The 21053-nt window shown below is 42.2% G+C and overlaps 1 protein-coding gene across 30 annotated transcripts in view; it reads right to left on the bottom strand.

The window, feature by feature from the left end:
- Positions 1–21053, bottom strand: part of MICAL3 (microtubule associated monooxygenase, calponin and LIM domain containing 3) — a 188579-nt gene that overhangs the window by 108223 nt on the left and 59303 nt on the right. For 28 of the 30 annotated variants that reach the window (XM_011367775.2, XM_023535148.1, XM_023535149.1 and 25 more), the window contains 6 exons: positions 6900–7241; positions 5105–5312; positions 3129–3245; positions 2622–2723; positions 1927–2082; positions 851–951 (listed from right to left, as the gene is read on the bottom strand). In XM_011367775.2, coding sequence (XP_011366077.1) covers positions 851–951; positions 1927–2082; positions 2622–2723; positions 3129–3245; positions 5105–5312; positions 6900–7163 — 948 coding nt within the window. In that variant the 5' untranslated portion in view covers positions 7164–7241. Of the gene's footprint in view, positions 1–850; positions 952–1283; positions 1613–1926; positions 2083–2621; positions 2724–3128; positions 3246–5104; positions 5313–6899; positions 7244–10406; positions 10415–10942; positions 10946–12304; positions 12317–21053 lie in introns of those variants that run through there. The other 2 variants (XM_023535147.1, XM_023535163.1) reach the window with 2 other exon arrangements.

The raw sequence follows: 21053 nt of genomic DNA, 5'->3' as shown, positions 1-21053 counted from the left end.
AGGCCTGAATCAGCACATCTGGTGCCTCTTCTCTCCCTCTTACCTTGTGGGGACAGTAATTCTTGAGACCAAACGAGATTTAAGAAATTCTCCTTAAGGAACCCTCCCCTTAAGGAACCCTCTACCCTCTAGTTTTCTGATTTCATATTCAGATCATCATCTCAGAGAACATCATACAATTAGTCACCTAGAAAAAAAGGCTGAGCTGGACCTGGCTAAGGATGGACAAGAAGCCCTATTTGTTAGTTTATTCAGAGGTCTAAATACACACACCCTGGCCCAGTCAGTGTTTCCTGGACCTCTGACAGGAACATCTTCAATAAAACCAGAACCATTCTCAGGCTCTCATAAATACCAATTATTGCTTCTTGGTTAAACTCTCTTCCATCTAGGACCCCCTTCCAAAAGATGGCCTATTAATCAACCAATAATCAGTCATGTATGGAATTCTCTAGAACCACAAACCAAATAATCTAAAATTAAACTTATTTATTCATGAAATAATATCTGAGATTTGCTTTGGAATAATCCAATGACAGGAGTGAGAAATGGGTTGAGTACCAGTGAAACGATATTGTCCATATGTTGATAATTGTTAAAAGCTAGATAATGGTCACATGGGGATTCATTATACAATTCTCTCTACTTTTGTTCATATTTTAAAATTTCCATAATAATTTTTTTTAAGTTTAACTAAAAAACATTAGAGTACAGGTTACCAGGAGATGAGTTAGGGGTTCATTTTTATTCCCTTGCAGATAAAACTCATCAGACAATAAAATTCTTTCTCTTGGTGATCATACTAACCATTAAAACATAAAAAGAGGTTTGAAAGAAGTCCATCACTCACATGCAGTATCACCCCTTTGTCCAGCAGGCTCTGCTTTTTGGCTGTCATAACAAAATAGTGTGTGTCATCTTTGTAGTAGACGATGTTCTCCAAATCAATACCTGCAACCAGAAAACAAAAGTGTGCTTATAAGGGTTTACTGAGATGAAGATACATTAGGGAAGCCAGAAAGATTGTGTGTGGGTCCACAGAGACCAAGGTCGGAAAATTCTAGGCAGGGAAAAAGAGAATATAAAAGATATCCGACCCCAGATTCTTACTTCCTATGCATTCAGTTCATAAAAAGAAGGGAACTTTGTTTCTCCTTAAGCTGCTCTATAATTCACTTGACACTCTAAGTTATCCTACGAACAATGATCAGTAGTAAGCAGAAATATAAGGACAGGAAGAAATAGAAAGATTAACCTCTAGTAAGGCGGTCTGGGCTAGTTACCAGGTTAAGCTTCTTTTATAGTCATCAAGGTAACTGGAGGACTCTCCTAGAACAGAACAGACAACTGGATGCCTGGAAGCAGAGAGTGAACTATTGACTCTTTAATTCAATTAATCTAAAAAAAATAGAGAATTGGAATTTGTTACATCAAACATCTAAGTTAATCTATTCAAAAGCTATCATCTAACAGTCTCATTCCTATCTAGCACATGGTTTAACTCAAGACCAAACTGGAAATAATGAAGAAGACCACACACTCAATGCCTGAAGTCAGGTTCTCAATAAACCAGAGAACTACCAACCAACAGCTTACTACATCAAGCGCCCTCACTTAGAGCTATAGCATAGAGGAAAGGGTTTGAGAAGGCAGAATGAAAACTTAAAAACAACCAGATAAATACAAACTGAACCCAGAGTAGCCCAGTCCCTGCGACGAGGATAAAGAACTCTAGAGAGTTGGAGACAGTGATATGGAAAGCACTACACTCAGAACAAAGCATGGCAGTGAAAAAAGAGCAGAGGGGTAAATAATGCAGCAGTAACATCAATGACCGCCCACCATCCCACCAAACCGTCCAAGAGAAAAATCACAAGTGGTTATTTAAATTTCTATCCTTATTGCTTTCAAGGCATCGACACCAACCTGTGGCTTCTCTAAGCTCCTGGAAAAATTTTTGGTTGAATATAAAAGCCACGCCACTGATCTCTTCCACTTTGGCTTCTGCTGTTGTATTTCGGTTAATAAAATTTGCTGTAATGGCAATGGCCAGTTTGCCACGAAATTCTTTCCGACGAAATCCTGGAGGGAACAAGTTTTTCAGAGGTGGCTACAGCTGGCTAGAGAGGAAGACAGATCATTTCAAACAGGAGGGGGTGTTGATGACATTAGGGAATGTAGGGGATAGGAATCAATGGGAAAATTTTAGGGCATCTCTTCTCTATCCGAAAATAGGGTGTTTACCTAACAAAGAATATAACAATCCAGGAAAGAAGTTAAAGTCTCCCACGCACTAACAAACGATTTGAAATCTGACTGACCAGAATATTACTCAGTACTAGGGATTCTATTAAAAAAAAGGGAATCTATCTGTTTATTAAACTTAGGTTTAATCCTGCCGTACCAACTCATCGAAGTACAGCTTGTCTCTGAGTACCCTAACAAGAGTGCCCTGTAAGAAGTAACTCAAGTACCAGTTGGCTAGGGGAAGTCTGGGACCTACCATTCAATTAGAGTAGGTGACACACATATGCAGATTCTTAGGAATGTGGTCTCTGATGACACAAACTCTCACCCAGGTTCACTCTGCTATAAACCAGGCAAAGAGCCTTGACCAATACCTTCTAAGGTGTTCCTACGGCCATCTCCTCCAATGATCACTTCAAATTCATATTCTGATACAGGATGTGTTTTGGGGTGCACCAGTGCCCGCCAACCTATCCCTGTGGATCAAAGTCAAAATGAAGATCATCACCCATATCACCGTCATACATCTACGACATCTCTAGATACTCAGGTAAACAGCCTCCAAGCCAAAAATACTACATTTAAAAGCATGGGGAACAAACCACAGAAAGAAAGAGGCTTTGGCAAAGGCTCACAAAGAAACGTTCCCACCATATGATTTTCTGTAATGAATACAAGTGCCTGAAATGTCTACTACTATGTCAAAGGCTCCCTCATTAAGTCAAACATTTCTCAAAAGATACCGGCTGTACAAATAGAGAAGGCCCTTTTAACTAGTTCTAAAAACAACCTGTAGACTCATACTTTTCTGCCTTGATTTCATCTTTTCTCAACCATTCAATGCCCTTTTATCCCTCCTTCCTTTGTCCAATCCAACTCACGTTCATTTTCTTGGTCCTCAGGAGGGTGTACAAGTCCTTGGAATTCCACATTGACATGGATTTCAATGCCTAGGATCAAGGCTACTTTCAAAAGTATTAATTGAAGCTGACGGATACCTGGGTGAACAAAAAGATTACACTAGTGAGGGGACACTAAAGAGAGTACCAGTCAGTGGTCACTGCTCAGGTTCCCATCTGTCCATCTACACCAAGTTTATTCAGATTCTCAAAGCTCCTGTAACAGGAGACATTTTCCAAGCCTTGTTCCACAGCTCTTTCTTTATAGAGAGCAAGAAATAATCTAGAGAAACCCACAAAGCCACTCCTACATCTTGGGTGAGGTGTTCAAAACAACCAAAAGCTCTGAGACAACATGAGATTGTGGCCGAAAAGATTCGGTCAGAGCCATAACTATATAGCAGAATCTACAATCTTTACAGGGCATGCTAATTACCAGAGGAGGCAGAAGATGTGCACCCACGGGTATGCTTTCCAGTTCGATCCAAAGGGGGCTGCACCACTTCCTCAGATTCCCGCTGCATCTCTCCTTCATCTTATTACCTCACTGATCGTCACACATTCTTCTGAAGTGGGAAGGGGAAACCTCAATGCAAGCTTAGTAGCCTCTTACCATTGCCGCCTCCCACCACTGGTCTACAACCGTAGAAACTAAGACTCGAAATGACTGAAAATCTTGCTCATTATCACAGTGAAGTTTATTTATTTATTTACTGTTCCCCATTAGTACCTACTAGGTGCCAGACATGGAAGCGGTCCCAGGTATACTGAGTTAAAACTCTAGTCCCTGATGTAGGACTGCCTTAGCTCCAAGACAAATTCTGCCACACATAAGGCAGACAAATCCACTGAATTAATGACTCTTGGTCCTCTCTTAAGACCAATCTTACCTACAGCCTGTGACTAATCTGCTAGGAATACATGCAAATTCTCCTCTAAGTCATTCAGTTATTTTTCCCAGCTTACCACAACCCGCACCCTTCTGAGTCACATGTGCAGACTCATTAAATCCCATGCTAGCACATATTTTTTATTTGCAGACAACTGGGTTCCAAGATGCTTTATACAATACAGTCCAACAGATGGGCAGGGTACAACTCCTCTGCCAGTGGAATGTGGCAGCTGTGCTCAGTGTTCAGTAAACTGGCACGGCCACTTCAAATAGCAAAAAGTTCAGTAGTTAAATGTATTTACAGAGCACATCTAGAGGAGCTCAGAACTAAAGTTCCCTGATTAGCTTCCCTGGAATCATTAATGATGATCAATAAACAAGAATTCAACTTCATAATGTAGACACTGTTTTCCTGAACATACACAGTCATGAAACAAAATCACTGCATTGACTTGTATTTACTCTACTGGATCTCAGAAAAGCATAGGCCCAAGCTGAGCTTGGAGATGACAAGAGTATAGCAAGAGCTTCCTAAGCTGTAGACCTCGTGCGAATCGCCTAATCAAAGGGACTGCATTATCGACTTGCCAGTCAGAGAACAAGGAGTCTGCTTCTGTAACTGTGGTTTCCCTAGAATTATGTCCCCACATTTTGTTTTTATGTTAGTAGAGCATCTTTCAAATCACATCACAAAGAGCTGCATGCCTTGTGCTTCCTTCACTGGACTAGGAACCATCAGAGGGTCAAGGCCCACACTGGTCATCTGTTTCCTAGCCTGGCCCCAATGCCTATCCCACCACGGCCAAGTGCTGAGAGATGGTCCAAGACCTAACTTAGAAATCCCTAAGCTAAATTCCTGTAGTTAAGAGCCCTAGGCTACAGAACCACTGCATGGTAGGTATTTTGACTCCAAGCAAAGCATGTTTTCTAAACAAAAGATACTAGTGATATCAGAACAAACTGGGCTGTCCAGTATGAATTCCTCAGATAGCCTGCCTATCTCTTTTACTGAATAAGTTGGAAGGTTATAAGGGCAGGATCCTGCAGGAGAACTGGTTTTACTTACTAATATGGTCAATGGCTCCAGCACAGAACTTGCCATAGAACTTCTTGGCACCCAGACCTCGTAGATCATGTATGGTGAATGGCCAGAGATGCAAGACATTGTTGCGGGAGAAGGCATCTCGTTTCTCAATAACGACCACCTTAGCTCCCAGTAAGGATAAGTCGATGGCTGTCCGAAGACCACAGGGGCCAGCTCCAATGATGAGACACTGAAAAATATAGCTGCTTTCAGAGCAAAGACAGCGCCTTTTGAGAAAGCTCACATTTCTGTAAAAGTTTCATGGTCTCATAATCATCATTCCCTAAAGCCCCCAAATAGGGCTATTCTCCCCACTACCAAGAAAATTTCAAACCCATCTGGGTCATAGTGGAGCACCTGCAATGACATGACAGAAAAGCTGGTGGCTGCTATGGAGAGAGAAGACTTTTAATTGTCAGTGCTGGACAGAAACCTAGCGCGTGTTCACCTCATAGATCTGCAACATATTTAAATGGTTTATCATTTCAACAAACGATTTAAAAATCACATTTCATCTTTCATCGATAGGAGAGGACCTTTTGGAAGGTTTCTAAGTCAAGGAGATTTCTGTCTGAGGAGATGTAGATTATTAAATACAGAGTCCAGGCAACCTTAGAATCTTGGAACGGGTCTTCCACTCAAATGATTCCTAAGAGACAACTTTGAAAGGCCAAAGTTTTATGTGCTGAAAAGAGCTCTAAAATCACATCTTTAGACTGAAAGTCCAGGAAAATTATCTTGAAAATCCATTTTCCAGAGAAGTACTCAAAGTGAGATGGGGCACCTTAATTAGTTTGCATTGCATGTGCAGAAGAAAAAGAAGACATGCAATGTTTTTTGGCTTTGAATTCCTTTTATTCTTAATAAAACTCCAGCACTACTCATAAAAGTCACGCCTTTGAATTTTGCTGATAAGAATTACCTAACCAAACTCAACTCCACCCGTGATGGGTCTCTAGGCACCCACACCAGGGCAAATTAAAACTCATAAAAGAACATTAATAACATAGTCATGAAGTCATTCACAACTTTGTTTCCCTCTAGCTTTTTCTCCCAGAAGGTGTGTTCTTATATAAGGAGGAAAGCAGGAAATGTATTGTTCTCTTTCCACTTCTTCACACCTATCCCTGCACACAGGTGACTGAACGTCTCAGGTCTTTGCCCAGGCCTACCCGTTTCATGGAAACACTGTTTCTATAGATTGTGAAAAAGAAAACAAAATAAATAATTTGGTTATCAAAACGGATCTTTGGACTATGGATGAAAAGAGGTCTAAAGCCTGTGGCGAATCCCCAAGTTGGCAAATACTATCTATACCTTACCAGTTACCGATTCTAGAAGGAAGACAAGCACCATGAAGCCATGTTCATATAGAGTGCTAACGGGGCCTGGCTACTTCTTTGCTAAGTGGCCTGCATCCTCCTAACAGTGTGAGATTCCAAACAGCCTAAGCAAAACAAAAAAAGTCGCTATACCACTTGACTTCAGTTGCTCTTAAATAGTTGAAACCCTGAATGTCAATATGTATTCACATGAAATAAGAATAAGGTCTGACAGACGAGATAGTCAAATGAACATAAGTAATGGATCCACAAACCTTCAATAAGGTATAAACATGACTTCATATACTAGAGCATGGCTTGACTTGTTCTACTTTTCAATCAGTCTACAGCTAGTCAATCTTTTTTTCTTGGCCTACTTCTACTCAAAATCTTTTCTTTTTTGGTTAAGTCCATAGGTCAGTGACATTAGGGCCTGAGGGCAGCCAAAGCCTTACCTTGGTGTTGGTGCATGCTTTTCCCTTTTTGTAGTCTTTGTGGCTGCCTCGTTTGTCCAGCTTTGCCCAGAGGGCTTTGGCTTTCCAGTAGTTGAGCTTGGACTTGAGCTTGTGATAAAAAGAGCGGTAGTCCTTAGGCTTCAGTTCTAGGTGGTCGCACAGCTCTTGGAAGGCCTTGAGGGTTCCCTTGCAGGTGGTGGCCTGCACAAACCGGTCAAAGAGGGCATGCGCTCGATTCATTGTCTCATTCTTACTCTCCTCCATGCTTCCCCACTCTCAGTGCCTCCCTGACAAAGGGGGCAGTGGGATGGCTGTTGGTCCACCTGACACTGTCACATTAATCTAAAAAAAAAAAAAAAAAGAATGGTTAGCAAATCCAAATTTGCATCTATAAACATTTTCTAGGAAACATAACTCTTTTTCAAAGTGGAGTTCATAAGTGTTCTAGTCATTCATTTAACAAATGTATATTGCATACCTTCTATACTCTAGGCAGCGAAACACTGGGAATGGAAAGATGAGTTTTTACTTTCAAGGATCTTGCAGTTATGTTATAAACTGCAAGATCCTTGAAAGTAAAAACTCATCATAAACAGAATGTTAGTACCTAAGTCATAGGGACAGGGGTGTCCTCGTTGAAGATGAATCTCTGAGAGATGACAGCTGACTCTCTCAGGATAAGTAAGAGTTAGCAGGCAGGGAAGAAGGGTAGCACGTGGGAAAGGAAGTAAAACAGGAAGGCTTTTGAGTGACTCTTACAGGTGAAAGAGAATGTATGATCCCCAGGTTTCCAGTTTAGGCCACTAAACTGAGTAAACAGTGACACCAGACCAATGGACTGAAAACAGAAGAACTCATTTGTGAGGGTGGAGTTCCCTTTTGGACCCGTTATACTTGTGCCACCTTAGAGGAGGTGTTCACTACATAGGCAGGTATGATCTGAAGCTTGGTGGAGTGGCTAGGGAGCCTGCCCCAGATTTAGGCGTCATTAGCATATGGGTGGTAGCGGAACCTATGACAGCTGGTAAGATCACACAAGGAAGTCTGTGGAAAGAGAAGGGCCATGGGCTTTGGATGAGATCTGGGACTCAGACACTTGTAAAGAGCTGGCAGAGAAAGACGAGCTCTCTAAAAAGATTATGAGGAATAGTGGAGAGAGGTCTGAAGAGAAACAAAGGGCAGTAGCGTAGTAGTCTCAAAAGCACAAAGCTCAGACGTGTCAAAGTCAGGAGGGATTTAAAGGACTAAAAACATCCTGCCACTGCACATGTGGGAAGACTTTATAGCCATTCCACTTTGCCATAGGCATATTTGACAGTAATGATGTCTATACCTTCCACTTATCAAAAACATTCACACACTCACCATCCTGTATTTGCTGGTCAGCAGCTTTAAGATGGGAGATGGTATCTTATGTGCTCCTTATCCACTCACTCCCCTGGGTGTGTTTCATCACTTTTGTGCCACATTTTATTTATCATCACTACTTAAAACTACTATTGGGAAGTAGGAGGCAACGGTCCAAAGACCAAAACTAAGCCACAGGAAGAACAGAGAGGTAGGGCAGGGCAGTGCGACGAGCTTTCTCACTGCTCTCAGACCATACCATGACTGCCAGGTACAGACTGCAAGACCCTGAATAAGTCACTTTGCCTCACCAGGCCTAAATTTTTGCTTGTGTTGAGACGACGAGGTTAGATTGGATGATCTCTAAAACTCTCCTCCAATTCTGAAGTTCTCTGAGTTTAGTGCTAAGAAAATCTTAATGGTTACAGTACTCATTCCTGGTACTCTAGTCGTGATGGTCCATCACAGGTGCATCACCAATTCACCACTAGTGTGACAAACAGGACTGCATTGAACTTTGTTTTAAAGAGGATTTACTGTTGGAGATGGGAGCAGATGGAGGAAAGGTATAGAAGCTGTGTTCAGGTGTAGAAACAAGAAGTAACCCACTATTTACTGAACCAACCCAAGGGTAGTAGGAGCCTGCAAAACGTATGTGCTACTGAAATTATTTCTCAGAAGACAGGCATCAAGTTCTAGACTGAGAACATGGGAAAAGACCCATGTTCTGTCCTGAATGTCTTACACTGGGTAGGCCACTGAGCAAAAGAACGCCCCTCCTCCCACCCCTGTGAAGCAGAATAGCATTCTGCTTCTCTCCGCACCTCACCATGATATTATAAGGTGAAACCAAATCAACTGGAGATGGGTTTTAAGTTTCATGAAAGAAATAACTAAATACAAGAGACTGACATTTTCTGTTTTCTAGGTCAACAGACACACTCTCTTCGTGTACTATGGAGCCCAAGTCAAAGATGGTAAAGTGTCTTTACCCAAAAGACACTGTCTCAGCTTTTCCTTCCAAATATATGACTTACTCAACAACCCCTCCTGGCTTCGGATATGAAAACTACACTACTAAGAAACACAGCTTGTCCCAATATCTGCCATGGCCAAGAGTCCAGAAAGAAATTATATTGAACTAATCTTCAATTTCCCCTAAATAAAAGTTTATTCTAGGTAGCAGTAGGTAGCAGGAGAAATATTTGAAAGTTCCTAAAAAGAGTCCATTCTTTTTCTTACAAGCTAAGGCTCATCTCTTAGAAATAGTAGATAGTCAAGAGATGGCTGTAGGGCAGAAAAAACCAGATGTGTTTATCCAGAGGCAGAAGAAAGGGTTAATAAGTCACAACCAAAAAGTAGAAACAAAAGTCACAAAGTGTTTGCTCCAGGAGGGGCCCTCTCTGTGGGGATTTCTGTAGCTTTTATTTACTGTTTTGGCAAGCAGACAGGTCTCTGTGATCCTGACCCCGTATACTCTACTTGTGTTTATCATCAACTTTATAACTTCACCAAGAGTCACAATACTTGGAAAACTTTGAATATACCTGGTCTGATCTTTTGGCCTCATGTCAAGAAAGGAAATGATTTTTCTTTGTTTGTAAATAGCAGCCACCTTCCACTCCTCGCCAGGATTTGGGGCACCCAGTACTTTAATTTTCTTGCTAAAACCGACACATTAAAGATCCTGCGACATGTATTTCTCAAAGCCTTTCCCCTAGCATAACGCCTGCCTTTTGCTCCTACTTCCTTAAAAGAGTCTCAGGCTTTTGTTTCAGAGGATTCTTCTACTGGGTAGGCTAATACCTGCTTGGATGGTTGCAGCCCACTCTGTTTGAAGTAAACATTCACTTCCAAAGAGCTGCTAACCACCACAGAGAATTTTCAAATCATACCCCACTGCCGATGAACATCTTCATTAATAACTGGCCCCTACCCCTTCTGGTGATATAAAATACTTTCAAATTAACAAGTTTTGGCTATAGCTCTTAGACAGTTGCACAAGGCCTGCTTCCAAGTGGCAGGCAAGTATTAAGTGCCCAGTTGAACGGATTTTGACCTGCAGGTCACTAATGACAACAGATAAATAGAGGTAAGTTGGTTTCTGGAACAATGCAACAGGCACCCAAGGTAAGACTACACAAGATTAATTCCCCTGGGTTGCCTCACTTTTCTTACTTTGCAAGCCAAATGACCACAGCAGGAAGACACCCTGAGAGTGCTCCAGCATTATCCTGTAGCTCTGCCAGACTCTGGATGGTCTCATTTAGCAAGGTGACTTATCAGGCACTCTGATTCACTCAGAGCAGCTGGAGTGAATCGCAGAAGGGCCATTCCTGTTACGGCTCTCATTTCCCTCATTCTTGAAGGTCAAAAAACTCCGATCATGCCCCTTTTGGACCACCCTTGTGTACTTGACTTTCCAGTACCCTGGGAAAATAAAATCACAGGAACCTAGAGACCAGGAAACCTGGCCGGAAGGTGCCAGAATCCTGGGGACTGAAAAGCCAAGGTGTGGAAGGAAGGGATAAGGGAAGTGAGGAGACTGAGGGAAGAGGAGGTGATGCCAAGCTCCCAGGGCATCAGTGCAATTCCTGCCAGTTGACAACATCCTGCATGTTCTGTCCCGTGGCAGCTGATGGCTGACTCAGAAGCCCTGCACATCCCTTGGCTGTGGAGTAAAGTGCTGGAGAGACTGCCTATGGAGTACATGCAGGAGCAGAGTTTATGTTTCTATTTACAACAAGAGCAAAAAGTCTCTTGTCATTGACTCGTGGTTGGTTATAAGAATACTCAACCTCTAGCTCTTAGTATAGGTAGGTGGTTATTCAAGGGATAGAGAAATAGCTTTAAAAACAGAAAAAGGTAAGAGAAACAAAACAACAAAATAATAATTATTCTTCAAGAGTATGAAACCAGAGTTGAGTTTAGTTAATTTTCTCCCTAGCCACTGCACCATTAATATACTGGCAGACGTGCAAATCTCTAAATCTTATAAAAAAATCTATGAAATACTCCTTTCCTAGCTCATTCAGTCAGAGGTGTGACTTGTCTAAGTAGATCTTAGAAGTAGGCATATAGGAAGCGTATTATGGAATGTCACTGGGAGGAAACCTAGATGAAAAATGCCTTCAGATCATAGAGATTCCTTTGTGTTTTGCCTCAGAAACAAGGCCTGCTCAGGCTACTGTCTTCTGTGGATAGGGAAACTGAGGCCCTTGCTTGGTTGGGGTGGAGGGGCCGGGGGGAGGGCAATGAGCTGACTGAATCAGACCACCTGGGAATGAGACTCCTTGTTGCCTCGAACTGCTTTCCCAGCTCCTGGACCAATAGTTTCTTTTCTCTGTCTCTCACAGACATTAGATAAGGTTCTCTGGGTACCCAGGAACAAGCTCAAACTACAGTAAGGAAAGCAGTTTTTCTTATGTATTTTTGGTTCTACAGGTATCCCATTCTCGGCTCTTTCTGATTTTCCATCCTATTTAGCATCAAAGTGACACTCAGCAGGATGCCAAGGAAATAGGAAACCAGCCCCACCCTCATCTCCATGCCCTTGCCCAGTCTGTGGAGCTGCTCTTCCGTCACGTGGCACGACTCCTCATCTGTCTCTGCCATTCCTCCAGGACTGGCAGCGTCCTTAGGGGTACGAGATCTTTGTAGCTACAGCCTGACCTGTAGTGGAAATGTCCTCTTCCTGTGGACTTGATGAGAACAGAATCCCCTCATGGGATTCTGTATGGGAGCTCAACAGCTCCATACTGGAAGGACCAGTTCTGGGGAGAAGCATTAGCCTTGGCCTGTGTGGCTGGGGAGGTGGAAGAGAATGGGATAGATGTTACAGAGATTTCTAATGTCTACCCAAAACGGTATCAGTGATATGGTCAGCCTGCGCAGGGAGTGATATTTTAAGAGCAACTAGCAATAATGTAGCACTTTTAAGAATTCTCACACCACCTTACTTTTGGGGCTGTGGAATGGCCCACTCTAGGGGTTTCTGAGAAGAGCCTGGACCAGATCAGCCCCCGCGTCTCTTCCAAGTCTCCAATTCTGAAAGACACTGATGTGGCCCTAACCCCTATGTTATACCTTCTCTAACTTTTTATTTTACTCTCTTTGCTAACTACTTACATATTTCTTTAGGAAAAGCCAGTTAAGAATACCTACACAATGGAGAAATGAAGTGAATCAGAAATGAAGTGACCTCTGCCTTGTGGTCATCACCCAAATAAACACTAAAAAGTCCAAGTAAGAACCAAACACCCAGTAAATGCAATGCTGATGCCCCAGACAACTGAGAAACAAGGAGTCAAAAAGAGCAATGTCAAGGCCTATGTCTTACAGTTTCCTCATCTGTGTAATGAAGTAATAGCCACCGAATTGCAGGCTTTGCAAGAATTGAGGTAATGAATGTAAACTGTTTAGCAGTGCCAGGCACATAGTGAGACCCAATAGACCCAATAAATGGTAATATTGTTATTACTACTCTGTTTATGATTACCGCAACAAAAGGTTATACTCTAAATAAATAAATGGCAATTTATATAACAGATTGAAAGAGCTCAGAAGTTTTGGTTTTTGAAAGAAAAATGCTTCAAAACTTTCTTTGTTCTATAGTTACTCTTAACCCTCCCCATTCCATCTGTTCTAGAAGGTGTGATAATGGCACTGGGTGGGAGGGGCTAAAGGAATAAAATTTATGTTAACAAGTTCCTGCCAAACTGAGATGTTAAAACAAGAAAGATGTAAGGACTTCAACTAATAACAGCAAAAACAGCTAACATACTGAGAAGTTACTAGCTGTAAGATCCATACTTTATCTCGTTTAATCTTTATCACAATTCCATAAGGTAAAAATCTGTTATCTCCATTTTGCAGATGAGGAAACTGCAGCTAAAGAAGTTGAAAGGTCACACAGGAAGAAAGCAGTGCAGCCATGTTTTTTTATATCCATATCTGTCTACTTGAGAGCCTAAGGCCTTAACCATTATGAAAACCACCTGGGAATACAGTGTGAGAAATTAAAGCTTATCAGAATGCATGCTCCAGGCCCTTGCTCCCTGAGAGCCAGAGCTGGCAGGTCTACAGAGACCACAGACAGATCCTGTCTGCTAGGAAGATAGCAGTCCAGTTATCAATGGATATGCAGTTTCAAGTAAATTTAGCAAGGACACACAATACAGGATTCTTTTTCTTCTCACAATTTATCGCTGTATCTGCTCCTTTGAAATGAAGCCCTTTCATAAATGGTAGTAAGGGTGGTCTGGTTGCACAGTAATTCTTCCTATTGGCTGCTGAAAAGCTAAGCAACTAAAATAGTACTAACAGTAGTTATCAGTCTGCATTCTTCAGCAGGCTCTAGTACCCTAGCCATCAGCAACACCTTCAAGGAGTCAATCACAAAGCATTTCAGAATCACCTAATCCTACAGCATTTACTGTAGGAGGTCAGGGCAGGATAGGAAGTGAACCCCAACCTAACCACTATCAAGAGTACATAGCTGAGTTACAAAGAGACTAAAAGACCAACGCCTTCCTGCTCCACAAATCTGAGAGCATTGCTATGATCCAGGCTCTCAGGGTGACAAAAGGGCCTCTAACTGGGAGAAAAGGCTCACTGAGGTTCTGTGAAAGTGCAGCCAAAAGCTGTCCTCCACCAGAACGGGCTCCCATTTACTTTACTCAGCACTCTGTACCCAGTTCCAGGCATATAATATGCGCCCCATGCGGTTTTGTTGACTAAAGGACTACTAAGCCACCTATACTTGTGCAGACTCAGGACGTGATCTGGCTGGCAGCTGTGCATGATGACCTCTAGGGCCACTGCAGAATGACCTCTACGGCCACTGCAGCACAAGGGCTCAGAGAACACCAAAGCTACAGCAGTCCAAAGGAATATCAGTATCATTATAAAGATGATTGTAGAGCTGCTGGGGAAAATGCAAGGTCCCATAAAGGTGCTCTGGAACAGCAGTCTCCAACCTTTTTGGCACCAAGGACCAGGGCTCCTATGAGAATCTAATGCCTGATGATCTGAGGTGGAGTTAAGGCGGTGATGCTAGCGCCTTACTGGTCTTTTTCTTCTCCCACTATCTTCTGAATTTACAACAATTAGGCTTCATCCCCACCACTCCATGGAAATGCCTCCTCAAGGACACGCATAATTTCCAAACAATAAAAGCCAAATTCTCAGTCTTAGTTTCCTCAACCTATCCACATGTAGTGCAAGTCACAGCTGATCACCCCTCTTCTTGGCCTCTAGGATACTACTCTCTTGCCTTGCTAGCCACTTCCCTGTGTCCTTTGCTGGTCCCTCACATATCCCCAACCTCTATATGTTGAAATGACTATGGGATCACTTAGTCTTTGGGTCTTCTTAATCTACATCCACTCCCTAAACATCAGTGGCTTTCAAACTGTTTAAATTGTACACACAGTTATCTCTCTCTATGTATATGTTTATATAATTGTAATTTTTAAAAACTTTCACAAGACAAAATTTACCCTTACTACTGAGATATTCTGTTCTATTTCATTTTTTAAATTGCTGGTCCCCACTGTATTGATTTCATGACCCATTCATGAGGCACAACTTACTTTGAAAAAGCTCTGCCCCGATGATCTCCTCCAGTCCCATGGCTTCAAATGGCATTAACAATAGAGATAGCAGCGCCTAAATATTTCTTTTTTTCCTTCTGAACTTTTATAACCAATTGCTTACTTGGAATTTGACAGGCACCTCAAACTAAACATACACAAAACGAAGCTCTTGATTCCCATTCCTATCCCCAGCCTGCTTCTCTCTAGTATTATGCATCTCAGCAATGGCACCACTATTTACCTAGCTGCTCAATCCAAATACCCTGGAATTATCCTAATTTGTTACATCCCATAGTCAATTCTTCAGTAACTCCTGTCTGTTCTATCTTCAAAAGACAGCCCAAATCCAATCACTTTTCACCATCTCTTTCTCTGCCACTCTTGTCAAAGTCTCCATCATCACTACCATCCCTGACTTACTGCAATAGCCTCTCCCTGCTTCCACTGTTCAAATCCCCCCACCCCAACCTCGAATATTTTCCACACAGCAGCTTGAACATTCATTTAAATGTTACTCACATCAGGTCATGCCTGTACTCAAATGCTCCAATGGCTTTCCATCTCAGTTAAATCCAATGTCCTTAAAATGACCTATGAGGCTCCGAGTGACCTGCCCCTGTCCCATCCCTTGCTCATGTCTTACCACCCTCCCTTATGTTCCTTAGGTGACAGCCAGACTGGCCTCCTTCTTGTTTATCAAGCACCCTTAGCAGGCTGCCCACTGAGGGTCTTTGACATTCCTAGTCTCTGCCTGATGCTCTCCACCCAGATGGCCATATGGCTTCTTCCTCACTGTCTTCAGGTCTTTGCTCAAATATCACCTTGCTAGAGAAAACTTTCCTGACCACTTATATGAAAGATCACCCACCTTCCATCACTCCTTACTCCCTTCATTTTGCTTTATTTTTCTTCTGGCATTCACCTGACACAGTATATATGGATTTATTTGCTTATTGTCTACCTCTTTCAGTACTGTAAACTCCAAGGAAAAAGAAAAGAGCTTGACTGGAATGTGCCCCTAGTTGTTTACACACACCACATAGTACAAACGCCAAAGTCCTCTTATTACTAATGTGTTGCCTCTAAAATACGTCTCCCTCACTCTGTATTTATGTGCTTTGTTGTTTTCAAGACCTATAGGGACTTTTTAACTATCTTCACTAAATTTCATCTTGTTTGATTCAGCTAGAGCCATGGCTGTGGCTCCCATCTTAGCATAAAAACAAACATTTTAAAATGGCCTCCAAGGCCCAATAAGAATGTTTCACAAAATTTTGGTGTCAGGATTTCTATATACCTTAAAAATACCAAGGACCTAAAGATCTATCAATATTTACTAATTCGAAGTTAAAACTGAGAAAAATTTCAGTATTTATTAATTTCTTTCAAAACAACAATCCATTACACAGTAACATAATTAACATATTTATGGAAAAAATATTTTCCAAAACAAATATTTAATGAGAAGAGTGACCTTGTTTTAAATTTTTGCAAATCTCCTTAATGTCTGGTTTAAGAAGACAGCTGGATTCTCATATCTGCTTTCTGCATTCCATCTGTTGCAACAGCACATATCATGTAGCCTCTAGAGAACTCCACTGTACACGTATGAGCACACAAACTTGGAAAAAGCAAATAACGTCACCTTAGTATCATTGTGAAAGTACTTTTGACCTCATGGACCACTAAAAAGGTCTTGGGGAGTCCCTGCAAGATCTGCACCCCATTCACACTCTACTTTTCTCACCTCCTCCTGCTGCTACACCCTTGCTCATAACCTAAGCCCTTGCTATTCCTCATACACACCAGACACATCTCTCCCACACTTCAGCCTCTGCACATGCTGCTCCTTTGTGTGAAATACTCTTCTCCCAGATCTACGCATGGATTCACAGATATTACTGATCATTTATTATGTGCCAAGTACTTTTCTAGCCTCTAATATAATGAACAGAGGAAAAAAACCTCTCTGCCTCCAAGGGCGCTAGCCTCCTAATGGAGCTGACATGTACATGACTTACTCTCTCACCACCCTTGGGTGTTTATTCAAATATTCAAATTCTCAGTGTGGCCTGCCCTGACCACACCATTTAAAATGGACTCCCCACATTGCTGATCCTCTTTCTCTGGTTTCCCTGAAGCACTTAACACGACCTGACATACTATAAATGTTATTTATTTATTGTGTCTTCCTCTACAGAATGTAAGCTCTATGAGGGTAAAGATTTTTGCCATTTTGTTCACTACCATATCATTGTGCCTAGAATAGTTCCTGGTCCACAGTAGGTACACAACAACTATCTCTTGAATGAATGAATGGATAGGAAGGTGAACTTCTCCAGCCTGCCGAGAAGTCAGGCAGAATTCTGTTAGGATATGAGACAGAAGTCATATTAAATGAAAATGGGTTGAGTGTCTTCAGGCATGTGACAGCAGAGTGAAAGGAGAAGGAACACATACATGGAAATCTAGGAATCTTACAAGGGGAATCCAGGTGGTTTCTGCCCTCTGGTCCTCTGGAGACCTGCTGCTTCTCATGACCACTACCTGCTCTGGACCCGCCTTACACAAGCTCTGCCTAGCGGACTCCTGCACTCAGCTTAGGACCTGTTCTTGTCAGCAGGAGAAGAGAACAGGACAGGAGCCAAGACCTGGAGGCAGCTTTGTTTTTGACGGTCAAATAGTTTCAGAGTAACTGTCCTCTATAAAAAGAAACTGGTTTCTGGAAAAGAAGAGTGGTATCAGTGTCATGAAATGCTATACGACAGCCTCTAGCACACTTCCCCAGAGATAAGTGAGAGGCCCATAATATTTCCAAATCCAAGCTGTCTGTGTTTTTAAAATCTGCGGCAGAAAACCTCGGAGCTGTCATAGGTCCAGGGTGTCTGAAAAGGCAGCACTTCTTTATTCAAGGCAGGATGACAAAGGGGAGCGAAAGTGTTATTGTGCATTTCACTCTTCACCAGTTTCTGATAAGGTTGGCTGGAGATTAGGTGGAGAGCAAGGGAGGCAAATCGAGACAGATCCCTAGACATTTGAAACACCAACTTCAGAAGTGGAACAAGGATGAGACAAAAACAACTTTTCTGAACTGCTGGAGAAAAAAAAAGTTAGCAGTGCCAATTGACGTGGCTACATTACACCACCACCTCCAACCACAGGTGGGGCCTCAATACCGCCCAGTTATTCTTTTAAGGAACCTGTACTAGTTCCTGTAAACCTGGCTCTGTGTTCTCAGACCCCCTCTTCCAGTCTCAATGTCCTTGCCTCTCACATGGTCCAGAGGGGAGACAAGGATGCTCTCACAATTAAGAGTCCTTACCCTTCCCCTGCCTCAGAGAAGGGTTTCCCCAACTTCTAGGCTGTGCAGCCCATCCCCTTAACCACTTTCCAGTATACAGTTCGGTGGAATTAAGTACATTTACCTGTTGTACAAACATCACCACCATCTATCCATCATGCATTTTAAACTTCCTCACTATAGTTTATCCTTAGCCTACCAATATGCTGGAGTCTCTCCCATCTTTAAGCAATCCCACCCCACTCCCCGCCGCCCTGTTTCTCTCTCCCCCGTTAATGTGTATGCCCTTCAAGCTACTACTGGCTACCCCTCTTACTTTCCTAACTGAGCTTCCTGAAAGAGCTGTCTATTTTTGCTGTCACCACTTTATGATCTCCTAATGATTCCTTTCTGTTCATCTTTCATTCCTTCTCCAATCTGGCTTCTGTCTCCAACACTCTACTGAAGTTGACAATGGCTGGCTCAGATACTTTTCAATCCTCTTAGTTGTCTCCTCTCTGTAGCTCTTTCCTCTCTCGGCTCTGACTCCTGCTTCTCCTACTACTGTTCTCACTGCTGCTCAGTTCTCTGAGATGTCTCCAATTTGTTCATTTGCTCCTCTCTTTCATAAAACTTAACAACTCCTAAACTTTTATCTTTTTCGACCTTGCTCCTGAGATCCAAATGCTACTAAACATCTTCATCTAGATATCCCACAGGTACCTCAACTGAGCAATCCAAAACGGAACATTTCTGTTCTTTTTTCCCAACTCACAGCCCCTCATATAGTTAAATGCCACCACTATCCACCCACCAAATGGAAATTTGGGGTCATCCCAGACCCTCTCTGTCTACACTCCTCAATCCAATCAACTAAATCAAAGTCCTGTTGATTCTAACTCTCTAGGACTTCTACTTTATAAAGTTCATCTTCCTACCATTATCTTGGTGGAAGCACCCGTGATTTCTAACTTGAACTATTCAATAGCCTCTTAATCTTAACTCCTCCCAATCTATCCTCCACATGAGTGCTAGAGTGTTCTTTTTAAAGAACAAATGTGATCCCATCACAACTCTTCACTGTCTTTAGGAAATAATCCAAACCTTTAGCAAGGTTCAAAAGGCCCATAAAGATCTAGCAACAGCCTTATTCCCATGCTTCCAAATACAAACCATTTTCTTCAGCCATACTTGCAGTTTTGGAGATGTACCCCAGTCTTGGAAGCCTCCTCAACTTTGTTCCTGCTGTTCCCCTTTGTCTAACATGTCCTTCCTCTCTGTCCACTTGAGATTCCTACTACTCATTCCAGACTACGCTGAAATGACTCGATCTACCCCAACCCACAGACAAAGCTGAAATCATTCTCTCCTCTGTGCTTCTTCTCACCTTGCTATATACCTCCCCTTCAATACTTCCTACCTGTTTTTGGAATTACATCCATGTCCATCTACCCATCAGCTCATGTGGTGACAGCAGGAAGAGTAATTTTATTTTTATATTTGAAATTAGTACATATGCTAGCAGAAAAGCAGGTGCCAGGAAAGAAGGAAAAGATACATGAAAGGCTTGCTTGGGCCATAATAGCTAATGTCACAGAAGTACAGAAAAGGAGTAAAGGTGTTTATGTGATGATTAGTTCCTTATTAACTTGTTACCAATTTAGAGGCTAAGAGAAGAACAAGGAAGTGGGCAAAACTGAGCTCCCTAAGGCATCTCTGAAAAAGACTATTGCTTTCAATTCACATTCTAGGATGATATTCACCTTTTTCAGATACCAGAGGATCCCTAAGTCACTGGTATTGTGATTTCAAGGCTCCTAAGCTTTAGGAGAAGATTCATAAGATACCCCACAGGGTTCTTGGAGATGGAAATGAGGAAGGAAGGAGGAGATAAACCCAAGGAAAAATATGTCCTCTTCTAAGGAGACTGGCTGCAAAATAGGAATGGTTAAGCTGTTTCAGGAGGCTGGCAGCTAACAAAGGAAAAGTATTTTAATTTTCCAACAAGGTAGATGTGCCCCCTCTACTTCTACCCCAAGCATCAAGCAAACTGACTAGATCTGCCTTGGCTCCAGGCCACAGAAGGGAGTGTGGCTAGCTGGCACAAAGGCCTTGACTTTTTTCAACTATTTTCATAGAGAAAACCTCAATTGTCTCCAAAGCAGAAAGAAAACAAGAAGGCTAATCTTAAACCAGCTCTATAGAATATACTTTCCCTCCTAAATTAGCTTAAAAAGGTATGGTACTCAGGCATAATTTTCTCAACAAAACATAAGTTTTCCTTGGATCAAATGCTCCTCAAGGCCCACCCTCTACTGATTCCTGCTGAGCAGACACTGATGCTCACTCCTGAAGCTACATCCCCAACCCCTTCACATGGGAAAGAGTCCACTTGGTTAGAAATGAAACATCCAAAGAAAGGGAATAACAACAAGCTTTTCTTTCTTATGCTTAAGGAATATTGCAAATTCTCCAAGCTATTCCCTGGCAGGCTCATGAAAGTGTACAGTCCACAACTTCTACTTATGCCAGTCCATTACCCTAGGGATGACCTCCCACCCTGGCCAAGGGGGTGATGGGGTACAGCCAAAACTCTAGTTTCATTCTTCCCAAGACCAAATGCCCCAAATTAACTGCCATGAGACCTTTAGACTCCAAAATTCCCACTACTCTGGGCTCAAGGCCAACAACCTACCAAAGTTTTTCTACAGAAGACTAATTAATCTTTACTCAATTCAGCACCAAAAGGATTAGGTGGCATAGTCCCAAAAGGGCCTAAAGGCAATATTGCACATCTACCTTTATCCTACGATGGCAACACCTGATGGCCAAGAGGCCAGTGCCACCTTTAGGCATCCTTCTCTGGTCCAGCAGGAACAGAGTTTCAGGTTACAAGTTGTTCTTTGCCTACTACCTGATTTTTTAAACACT

Source organism: Pteropus vampyrus, unplaced genomic scaffold (genome assembly GCF_000151845.1).
Source record: "Pteropus vampyrus isolate Shadow unplaced genomic scaffold, Pvam_2.0 Scaffold137, whole genome shotgun sequence".
NCBI lineage: Eukaryota > Metazoa > Chordata > Mammalia > Chiroptera > Pteropodidae > Pteropus > Pteropus vampyrus.
The sequence above is the reverse complement of the archived record's forward strand: the minus strand, read 5'-3'. Positions and strand labels throughout refer to the sequence as shown.